General features: G+C 41.0%; 1 protein-coding gene across 1 annotated transcript; it reads right to left on the bottom strand.

Moving 5' to 3' along the window:
• Nucleotides 1-1,067: 1,067 nt before the first annotated feature.
• On the bottom strand, nt 1,068-11,825 carry LOC308124318 (uncharacterized protein; the record flags this gene model as incomplete). Its single annotated transcript, XM_080487237.1, has 13 exons — nt 1,068-1,552; nt 1,677-1,768; nt 2,055-2,178; nt 2,325-2,411; nt 2,727-2,819; nt 2,962-3,073; nt 3,400-3,505; nt 3,671-3,818; nt 4,151-7,063; nt 7,955-8,150; nt 8,267-8,376; nt 11,107-11,167; nt 11,806-11,825. The coding sequence occupies 13 exons, from the start codon at nt 11,823-11,825 to the stop codon at nt 1,496-1,498; spliced, it is 4,119 nt and encodes a 1,372-aa protein (XP_080343363.1). The 3' UTR covers nt 1,068-1,495.
• Between the last annotated feature and the right edge of the window lie 459 nt (nt 11,826-12,284).

The raw sequence follows: 12,284 nt of genomic DNA, 5'->3' as shown, positions 1-12,284 counted from the left end.
GCAGCATGAAGCAGTGGTATTCAAGATGGTCACTCAGAGCTGTCTCCAAAATGTTTGGGCTCAGTCTGCCTTGAGGCGACACAGTGACACAGGGTCAAACTCGAACAGCATCTGAACCCCCTCATCCCCCCCCCCCCCCCCCCAAACACACACACACTCTTTACTTTGTTCTTCTCAAAATGCAGCCCTGATTTGTTTCCACGAGGGCAATAACAGAGAAAGGCCCTCTGGACAGGCTGCTACTCCATCAGAGGGCAATGACAGAAAGACACTTTATGGTACACTATATATATATAGTGTACATGATGTGAAAACACCATTTAAGATCATTTTACAGCAAAACAAAGGTGAAAATCACATCCCATTCAGAACATTCTAATCAATAATTGGTGAAAAGTGTGTGACTATACACTTTCAAAATATCTTATGTGTAAATGTAATGATGCATATTCAAAGAGATTTTAAAAAACCAACCAATTTTTAAAAAGTTTAAAATTCCTGAGATATTATTCAGTAATAATAAAAGCATATTTAAATATAAGTCACATCACTGTCATCTTATCAGACTGTCGCCTGAATGTCTGCTGCTGCCATCAGTGTCTGAAATGTCAACTTCCTTGGTTATATGTAAGGAATAACAATCCCTATACATTTGATATTCTTGTACGTAGCGTTCTAATCCTGCTATATTTACAATATCATCTTATCAGATGTGTCAAATTCTAGTTAATCATTACTGGTAATTACATTTGTCAACATTATCACCGGCCAGACAACTGTATTTAGTCTTTTCATGTTTTACATGGCGAGAATAAAAACATGACTGAATCTTAATCTGACATCCAAGGACTGACATTTTCACTTTTCATGTATTTCAGTCTATGTGTATAATATTTCATTATCATTCAAAGATAAAATATTGTAGATATTAGCAGTTGTTTTCTATTGAAGATCCATAATGTATCTGTTTAATGCAGATAGTTGGTAAGAAAGATAAAAACCTGTGACCTATAAGAGATTTTGCGATCAACTTCATGTCAGGCTTTAATCATACTTCACACTGATGTATGATTCCTCCCAATTGTATTTGTTGTATTAAAATGACTTTAATGTACAAAATGTACAAGCAATCCTCGATACACAGAGTTATCTTTTAATTTAAAAACAAGCAAGATGTCTATAAGTTACAAAATATGTGCATAATGCACATTACAGTAAAGACAAACAATTACAGCCTTCTCGCCCATGTTGATCTTTCATCGTTTATCTAGAAGTGTGTTTGTAGCTCCCTCTAGTGGTAATCTGATGTTTTTCAAAATCATCTCTGAAGATCTCCACAGGAAAAAAAATACTAATTTTTGTACAGTTTAAAAAAATACAAGTGGAAAAAGAAAGAAAGGGTCGAAAAAGAAAACACAGTACACAGACATTACAATATAAAAAGAAATACATGAATCTTGAGACAGCCCTGCAGTTTCACCTCTTCAGATTCAGATCAGAAAGACTCAAACAGCTTCAGCCTTTCCTGAACAGAGAGACCTTCTTTTAAACTCTGAAGGATAGAGACACATAAAAAAAACATTTATTAACACACAATATTACAACTTACTGATGACTTTCCTTGTGGAAAGCTTGCCACTCTTGATTTGTTTTAATTATTGTAATTAAATGTTTACCTTTGATCGAACTCCTCTTATTTGGCGCATGAGAGACGACTTCCCGCCTTTCTTCGGAGGAGCAGCATTGGTTGTTTTTGTCACAGAATCCTCTGAGGAGATTAAAACAAAGAGGGCAAAAAAGATGGACCATTTGACATTACCACTTTAGCAGCCTCAGAGCGGTTAACATTAAAAGCCACGTTGATTCTTCCACACACAGCCACACTCACACATAGGAAGAGATTGGCACAAACCTGCCAAGCTACCATAAAAAGGACAATCTGAATTAAGTTCTAACAAAATTCAATACATTCACACCTTTCTGAGGAAATGTTTGGACATTTGTGTAAGAAACCATGACATGTTCGGTCAGAGGCTGTGTCAAGTGTGTCTCACCTGGTTTACCTCCTGCAGGCTCTTTGTTTGAGGACCATGCAGCCAACGGGAACTCATGCTGAAGAGCTTCATCCTGGTTGCTGGTACAGAGCGCTTTCAACTTGTTCTGGGCGTAAATCTTATCCTGTGGGAATCAAACACAAAGATTTCTGTATTCTCCTCTTTAGGATTAAATTGAATATTGTTTTGATGCCATTGGATTTATCATCCCAGAAATTAAGAAATAAGTTGTGTTTTTAACCCCAGAGGTATTTATAGAAATGTCAGTACCATTCGGGCGATCTTCAACTCTTCTCTTAGTGAGTGAGCTTCGTGTCTGAGGAACTGCATCTCCGCTTCCCTCGCCCGTAAAATCACCTGTGAGGAATATAGACAACAATTAGTATCAGCACAGTAAAGAGAGCATGTATATACTCCTCCTGCTGGCACCATCCCACAGCTGTGATTCCTAAAGGATATAAGGTTAACAAACTGCACTGAGTGCAATATCATTATCATTGATTTTTCTCTCATGGTGATTGTTCTGTTTTTGTTCAAACAAATTGAAATGTGATTTGTTTTGTTTTGAAATGATGGTTGGATTTAATTTGAAATTGAAATTCACGGTTTTGACAGCTTCCATTATCTGTTTGTGCCGTTTATTAGGTTTAAATCTGTTGCTTTGCTTCCTACCTCCATCTCATAAAAGTCATTTGCTTGAGGAACAACATGCATTTGCTTTCCATTCAGTGAAAACTGCAGCTGAGACGAGTCGTCAGTCTCTCTCTGAAAGGACGACAGGAAGAAGAAATTGAAAACATAAAGATGTTTTACATTTCATGACTGAGTTGTTGATAAAAGCCTCCTGGGAAAAGAAAATGTGAGACCTGAGCTCCTGTTTTGTTTTGTTTTTTTGCTACTGACTCACTGATTTTCTCTCCTTCTGCAGCTCCTGGCTCAGCTGAGAGTTCTCCAGGCATTTCTCCGTGTGCTGCGCTGACAATGCCTGGAGCTCCTTCTGCAATAACTGGACCTCCCCCCTGTGACGGAGCAGAAGCACAGAGAATCATCCAGTGGCTAACAACTGTCAACATTCAAATTCCAAATTGCTTTTATGAATCAAGCGCAGAGGAAACAAGAAGCAAGACCAATAGAGAAGAGGATTTTTTTTCCAAACAACCCTTCTCTTTATGGCTCAAGACAATCCTTTTCTGTAATAACTATTATTACATTTAAACTAAACATATTTTGGGTTATATTCTTGGCAGGTTACCATTCTTCTGGCCATTGAATAAATAATAAAATAAATAAATAAAAATTTAAAAAATACATAAACATATTTAGAAAAGGCCTGTGAGTCACTTACTCGTACTCAGCACAGAGCTGCGTGATGTCTGAACTTTCCCTGATCCGCTGAGCCCGTCTGCTTTTCTCCAGCTCGTGTTTATGGGCCCTCCGCATCGCTACTATGGCTGTAAAATGGCAAAAATAAATAAAGGTGTTTTTTTTCCTCATGAATGACGAATTCCTGACAAATCACTCCACTTTCCCCATAGAAAGTAACTGATTCAGTAACATTCTTTCTTCTCATCACAGTGGGTTCATTCTGGTACGAGTCTGTGGTGAAAGACATTTACCTGCCATGGTGGCGGCTGTCTCTTCTTGCAGGAGCTGGTCTTTGTGCTTCAGAAGTTTAGTCATCTCCTTCTGGTGCTGCTGATGGAGATTTCCAATCTGCTTCCGGTGCATCTCTTCCAAAGCGCTGAACTCCTGCTCACATGACTCCTTTAATGACATTCAGCAACTTGTAAGTGGTGATTTCAGTGAAATAACTAAATAAATACTAAATATGTTATGTCTTATGGCCAATGATTGTTGTTATTATTATCAGATGTAATGTGCAGAAAAATATGCACAAGAACTTCCAAGAAGTAGGTCCTGTCTACTTTTGTGCCTCAATTAGAAATTAAATCTCTGAGAAATAAACACATTCTGTCTGATCATCTTTGGAGCAAGTACCGGTAAGGTAAAGGTTTTAAATATTTTCAAGTTAATACTGCGCAGATGATAGTTCCTTACTGATAGATCAAATATCCGAACCAAAGACAAAATCTCACCTTAAGTTTTTCCAAATCTTTGTGGTAAGCTTCCCTCATGGCCTCTGAATCACCTTCCATCATTTTGGTCTCATTGTCCTCGTCTGTGTTTTTCTCCGCCTCAGTTTGGTTTGGTCGAGATGAAGGAGGCAATCTAGTCTGCTCGTCTTTGGACTTGGTGTAGTAATCATGAAAGTTTTTCATCTCCTCTTCGTGAATTTGCTGCAGTTGCTTTAATTTCTCTTGAAACTTTGTTTCCAGGTTTTGTATTTGCTCTTCATGATGATTCCCAAGTTTCTTGATATCCTCCAGCAGTCTCTGGTTACCCGTCTCTTCAGACAATATCTTTTGCTCGGCTCGTTCAAGCTTCTCTCTCAGCACGTTGTTGTCGTCTTGCAGCTGACACACCGTGTCATTAAACGCCTCGTGCTGATCTACTAAGTCCACGTCCTTCTCCTGACAACGATCTTGCTGTTTATTCTGCAACATCTCAACTTGCTGCAGCTCTTTTTCCAAATCCACATACAGTCTGTCTGACAAATAAATGATCTTTACCTGCTCCTGAATGATATTTGAATGGACTGCAGAAGTACTTTCATGACTGTCATCAGTACTACGCTGACTGACTGGAGTGTTTTCATCAGAGGTCTCTCCGCAGAGCTGTCCTAAGAATTTAGCTCGTCTTTGCAGCCGTGATGTGAGTCGCTCTAACCATGCTGGCTCCTTCTCTGCCTCCACTTGTTTCTCTTCTGCCTGGTCCTTTTGCATTGCAGTTGCAGGTTCCTCTGAAGATTTGGTGTCGACCTGCTCTTGTTCCTCATAAGGAGCCAACTCTGGGGGGCAGATGTCTGCTAAACCCGCTCTTTGATGCTCCACTTCGTCACCATGTGCTTGACTGGTGCTTTCACATTGGAGCTGAAGTTTTAATGCAGAATAAATTACCTCTGCTTCAGCCAAGACTCGACCAATCGGACTCCCTAAAGGTTCATTGTTGGCACGCTCTGCCATTTCTTCAGCTTTTAGGGCTATCCTTTCAGAAATTATGTTTTTGTATCTGTCTGCCGCAGTCCCTTCATTGACTTGTGATAGTGAAGTCAGCTGGGAAATAACACGTGGACTCTGAAGAGCAGACACCATTTTTTCCACTACAAACAGTTCCCTCATCAAACATTTCTCGACACTTCCCTCATCATCTGGGGAGGAATGCGCCTCAAGGATTTCACTTTTCAGAGAGGCATGACTCTGAACTTCAGCTAATTTCTCATCAACGAGCATTTTGCTATCTCCGTAACTGGTATTTTGTGATTCATGCTGTTGTTTTTCCGCATCGGTCTCCCCTTGCTGAAGGCAGGCAGCAACACCGGCGAGCTGCCTCTCCAGGTCTAAAAGATTAATCGGAGTAGCGTGAAGCCTCTCTCTGCAGGCTTGTACGATGTTCAGAGCGACCTGAAACCTGCCAACTAAAATCCTGCAGCAGGTCTCTGTCTCCTGGGCAAAGCGTCGGCTCTGCTTGGCCTGACTGTGAAGCAGCAGGCTGAGGTGTTGTGCGGTTGCTCGGCTCTGGGTGAGCTGAGAGCACAGGTGTGGGTCCTGGCAGCCGGTGTGACTCTGGTGCTCCTCTAGTCTTTGTGTGATGTCCCTCAGTTTCTCTTCTGTGAAGTAAAGCTTCGTTTCAAGTGACTGGATGACAGACATAAACCTTTCTGGGTCATAACCTGCAGTGACGATGTACTGGTAGGATGTATCAGTAGACTGAGACCCTGTTCTTGCATGTTCATTTCCATTGTCCTGAATCAAACCGGTGACATCTGAGCTGGTCGCCATCTTTGACCTGCTCTCACTTCCAGTTATAGGGGCATGTTGAAGCTCTGAGGACCCATCTTTCTGGTTGGAATTGGTACATGTGCAAGATTTTAACACCTCATTCAGTTTCACTTCTGTCTCCTCCAAACTATTACCCAGGACTTCCATCTTCAGCAAAACTTCACTCAGCTCCTGCTCCTTTCTGTCCAGGAGTCTCTCGTAGCCTTCTCGTATTTCCTGTGTGTCACACTCCCTTTGCTCAACCCTCCCCAATGCCACTTGCAGCTGCTCACAAACTTTCTCGTATGAGTGCTCCAGATTGTAATACTGTGTTTCGTCGGTTTGCAAGCGGCTCTGCACCCTGTTCAGCTCCCTGTCTGCCTCTGATAGCTGATTCTGCAGCTCTTGACAGTGACGGTTGAGCTGGTCTCTCTCCTCTTGGAGCCGCTGCACGGCAGACACCGTGCGTGTTAACTCTTCTTGAAGCTGTCGTTGTGCTTCCTCGATTTCTGTAGTCAATGCCTGAGACTTGTGGAGGCTCTCCACCTGCTCCTCCGCCCTCTCCAGTCTCTCCCGAAGCTCCAGTGAATGCTGCTCAGCCTGCGTCAAGCTGGCAGCCAAGCTCTTCCGCTCTCTTTCCTGACTTTCTTGAAGGAGAGTGAGGTGCTTCTGCAGCCGACCCTCTTTTTCAACCTGTGATTCCTCATAAGAGTGAAACTCAGTGGACACATCTTGCAGATGTTTCTTCAGCCGTTCAGCCTCCTGCTGGAGACTCGGATGACTCTGTAACTCCTGCTGCAGTTGCATCAAGCGAGACTCAGCCTCCCTCCTCTGCTCCTCACTGAGGTTCAACTGGGACTTCAAGGAGGCCAGACAATGCTCCCACTCCACCTGCTGCTCCAGAAAGTGTTGGCGATCTTGCTCAAGATGGGCTTGTGCCAGTGCAGTGGCATCGCCGGTGACCAGCAGCTGTGCTTGTTGAGCCAAGAGATCGACTCTTCGCCGTAGTTCTGCTTCTCTGGCTTCCTCCTGACTTCTCTTATGTGCTTCCAGCTCAGAGCGGAGCTCATGGTTTATCTTCTGCAGGTGCTGAAAAGTCAGAGTGCGCTCTGAAGATGAGTTGGTGTCATTCTACAACACAACAAGCTTTAATCAGAAAAAAAGTGTTGCGGTTTTCATGAAATGACCACATAATTCTACTATATATGAATTGGAGATTGTCATTTTGTTTGTGAAAGTTATTCAGAACTGATATTGTCATATACATCAGTACACATCATAATGTAGATGTAGCCTGCTAACTCCACCAATATTGAATACTGACTGTGTCCTCTGCATGATACCTGTAGCAGTAATTGTTGCCTTGAATGACTCTCTCTCTGTTGTTTTAACTCATCCTGCAGGACGCTGTTCAATTGCTGCAGGCGAGACAATTCCCTCTGGGTTTTTTCAAGCTGTAAAAAAAGATTAAAACAACCTGTTGTACCTAACATGGTAATATGTATTTTATTCATTCAAGTAAACATGCACTTTAACCAAAATGTTGTCCATTTCTACATACACTCACCTCTTTGACTAGTTGTGCAGTTTGTAGTTGACATGACAGTGTTTCCTCATTGTTTGTGCAATCACAGACGGCATTTATTAAGACCTCAGTTTGTGGTGTGGTTTCCACTTGCTCAGTTCTTGGATCAGCTGCTCTCTGCATGTTTGAATCTTCCTCAAAACACTCCTCATTTAATGACACCATTGCGGAAGCAGAGCTGTTAACATGCAGCAATCCATCAGTTACACCTGATCGAGGGACAATAAGGAACACAACACATTCAGCACAGATGGTCTGCAAACAACATTTATCTTTCACCTTATGTCTGTATATAAATGCACTGCCCTGTATTTGGAAAAGAAAAAGACGTTACTGAAAAACTTAATTTTTCTCATCAATCTGTGTTTACGTGATTTACCAGTTTGTGCGACTCCACCAAAAGGCGAGCCCTGTGGCGTCCCATCACTCTCGTCTACCTCGTCTAGATGATTGGCAGATGATGGAGCAGAAGAGGCAGAAGGTGAAACAGGACGACTTAGAGATGAAGACCCTCCATCTGGCGAGTGTCGCGATCTTTCACCTTCGATTTCCTGTTGCTCGTACTGTGGAATTATATCATTTGCTCCGCCACTGGGCTGGTGCTCTTGAGGTTGCTCCGTGTTCTGCTCTGACCTGTGAAGAAAAAACAAACAAAAGAGAAGTGTGAACACAAAGTCGGGTTAAGTACTCTAACAGTGACTAACTGATCCCAAGCAAGGATACATTGTTACATCAAAAGATAAATCTACCCTGCGGCCTCCTGCGTCAGTCCAGGCCGCACATTCTTCAACACTGCTTGGACCCAGTTGCGTCTCATCCCGGAGGTCATTGCACACAACGTGTACACCCCATCTCTGGTCTGTGTGGACAGAAATATTGTTCATGACATCACATTTTGTAAAAGAGAGTCACTATATTCAGTAGTATTACATCACCCTTCATCTAAACTGTCAGTTTACTTCAGGTTGTGGTCACAGTGTGAAAGAGATATATGATGGTCTGTTTTCATCAAAACTCCTCTGGGTTATGAATAAAATATGTGTTAAATAAATGAGGGTTTTTTTCACCTGTCAATGACACCTGTAAAAGAATCACATGTTCACTGCTTGGTGAGTATAGATAATGACCTGTTTTTAGTAGTGTACTACACAATGCAACACGACAAGGCAATAATTAAATAAGTGCAATTTTGAACACAATATTTTTGTTTCATTTAGAACCAGAAATATAGAAACAAGAATTTTTTCCAAGGAAATCAAAAAAAAAAACTGTGATTGTTGGAGTATTAGTTCAAAGATATTTATATTGCAGCATTGGGCTCAAACGAATAAGGTAATAAATTGATGAATTATGATGCTGAAATCCAACTTACCTGTTTCTTTTCATTGTGATGATGACAAGCTGTCGCAGAAACCAAAGAGGAGCACAGGTCTGAGTGGCTGAGTGGCTGAGGTGAGCTGCTTGTTTTCATTTTTTCAGGATTTTCACTGTGACTCTGGTCCTTTTTATTCCTTTAGTACACATTGAAAATAAACAAAGGTTTATTATCTATTTCAAATCTAACGTTAACTGCAATTTCATAGGAAAACTTGGCAACAAACCTGATTCCATCCAAGGAGGAGGAACGTCGACCGCAACGTAGAAACCTCCTCCCAGTGGCTTGTATCTTTTTTACTTGTGAATTTGCTGTTGCATGGTCTGAATCTGATGCAAAAAACAAAATGTTATATTGGAGACATTGTTCATCATTGTTTGTCTTTTTTTGTCTGTAGCCATTTCATGCAGATAAACTAAACAAACTCGCCATCCACATAAATTGAGGACATTGTATGTCATTTTTGAAGTAGAAACTAACATAAATTAATTGTGTGTAAACATTACCTTCTCCAGCGGGTCTTTGGTCAAGTCTGCTGAGTGAGCGGCTGCTTCTGATGAGTGTGGCAGCGGAGAGAGAGGAGCTGTGGAGGGATGAAAAGCTTCTGCTGCTGCAGAGGCGGAGGGCTGGTCTGGAGCGGTGGGACGCTTGACCAGCAGCCTGATGGCCGCTGCTGCCCCCTTTCAAACTGCCACCAACTTTAGTGGCCGCCGCTTTCAAGTCAGCAGCTCTGTTTCCGAGGCTGTTGCTCCTTCCAGTACTAACACTGGGTTTGGTTGTTTCACTGCCTGCTTGTTTACTTCCACCACACAAAGGTATCGATGCTGCTGCTCCCTCCTGGCAAAGAAGGAGGAGAAAGGAGGGGGTAAGATTGGAGAAGACCCATAACGATTCTTTGGAAAATATGTGACAAAAAGTCCCCACTGTATGTTTTTTGATGTAATGATTATCACGCTCAAATGTAAAACATCACACAGGAAACTCATAACATCCAAACATGGACTCCTTGACACCTTCAATCCAATCACCACTGGAGAGAGCCTTTTAATCCTTACGAAAGCTCTTAATTTGCTTAAGTGCCATCTGACCAGAACTGTGATCATGAACACACACACACACACACACACACACACACACACACACACACACACACACACACACACACACACACACACACACACACACACACACACACACACACACACACACACACACACACACACACACACACACACACTTCAAGCTTAATCACACTTAAGCACGGTAGAGCCATCAGATACAGGCAGTCTATTCCAGTCTCGGTTGATGCAACCTCCCCAACTACAGAAGTAATGAATCTGCGGCCAGACCCCCGACAGAGAAATCAATTAGAAGAGGCCTGAGGAGTCCTGAGTTAGCAGTTTGCAGGTTTTAACTGCTCTCACTTGAGCTTCGGTCATTAATGGACACATAAATAAAGCTGAATGCATGCACTCCGCACAAAGAAGCGAATCATCTCTGAGGAAACTGTGTCCCTCAGATTAAACAGCACAGATGAGGAGGTCCAGGATTTCAATATGGCCCGTTGTTATTAACTGAACTGTAGGAAAAGGAGGAGGGTTGTGTTTAATGTTAAGTTACTGTGCTTGTAAAAATGTCAGTGAACTTTAAAGAAAACTAAAAGAAAGAAAATCATTGTTTTGCTCTTTAAAAATGTGAAAATCTCAGACTGAACATTCCACACATTAAAACAACACCATGAAAAATGTTGAGTGACATTGATGGTGTGCTAGTTTGATGATGAGAATGCTTCAGAGTTTTGGCTTCACAAACATATATTGTTGGAGGAACCAGATAGTGAACGGTCATTGTCTCAACTCAAATCAATTCTAACAAAACTGTTGAGTTGGAAGTCACAGAAAGGATCCTTTAAAAAAGATTTTCATCAGTCTTCTATGTTTTGAATGTGTAATATTGGCACTTTATATCAGTTTGTCATCAAATGATTAAAGAAAATACATGGAAAAAGTTGTGTTGTGAGTAATCTATGTTATAATTATGTTCTTAGACCAAAGAATAGAACAAATGTGATGAAATTGAATATTTCATCACTGAAAACATATTTATCAAAACTGCAAAGGAAAGAAAAAACCCCTGAATGGATCATTGTGACAGGAGCTTCACTAAAAGGCTATACATTGGACTTACAGTTTGAATTTTGAGGTGAACACTCACCTTTCCTGATTTCTTCTGTGCAGGTTTGTTGATCTTGGTGTTTACTGGAACGTCGTTCCACCTGTTGGAGATGAGATTAAGACGGCTCCACATGAATCATCCAGGCATGTTCACTTTTACAAAACACTCGCTAATGTTTATGTCTTCTGTTAAATTAAGTCCTTTATGTGATGATGCTTTACACCACTAGATTTGAGATGGATAAGTGACACATAAGTGACAAACTGAAAATCAAAAATCACCCAAAGTTTGAATCGTCACAGGCTTATGAAGTAAAACAAAGCCTGCGGCCATGTATGTAGTTATTCTTGTATGTATTTTGTATTTTTATTAGCACATAATGTCCGAGAATTACTGAGCAGAGCTCAAAACAGTTTTGGTCCACATTAAAATGCACAGGGTGTAAGTTATTATAGATGAAACTACAGCTTGAGAAATATCCATCGGCTTCTGCATGGATGTCAGCTGGTTTAGCTAAGAAGAGATAGATAGATAGATAGATAGATAGATAGATAGATAGATAGATAGATAGATAGATAGATAGATAGATAGATAGATAGATAGATAGATAGATAGATAGATAGATAGATAGATAGATAGATAGATAGATAGATAGATAGATAGATAGATAGATAGATAGATAGATAGATAGATAGATAGATAGATAGATAGATAGATAGATAGATAGATTTGACTTACCTTGGTGCCTTGGACATCATTTTTAGCAATTAGATGAGAATGAAACCATCCAAGTAACTGATAGGTTCTGTATGGTTGTGCTATCGATCGGTGAAAGGACTAGTGAACAAATCACTTAGAAGTCTGTATACTTGTGACCAAAGAATCACACTTGCATAATCCCACACAGTGTGAACAGACTTCATTAGAGTTTTCTTGGATTAGGCAAACAGCTTAACAGGATTACATGACAGTAATTTCAGTGAACTTGATGTACCGGGCTATAATTTCAATATCCTCATGGATGTCTGACATGATAGAATCAAAAATGATCTTACATGAGAATAAATTAAAGGGAATATTTCACATTACTCTCTAAAATCTCAGGATACAGTCTGCTGACTGCATTACCTCTGTTCAGGACATGCAGCGATACAGCTATCACGGTGAGACTGGGAGCTCCGACCTGACCTGAACTATCAAAAACTATTTCCTAGACA

Source organism: Lipophrys pholis, assembly GCF_963383615.2.
Source record: "Lipophrys pholis genome assembly, chromosome: 19".
Classification (NCBI taxonomy): domain Eukaryota; kingdom Metazoa; phylum Chordata; class Actinopteri; order Blenniiformes; family Blenniidae; genus Lipophrys; species Lipophrys pholis.
This window is presented reverse-complemented; position numbering and strand designations above follow the sequence as displayed.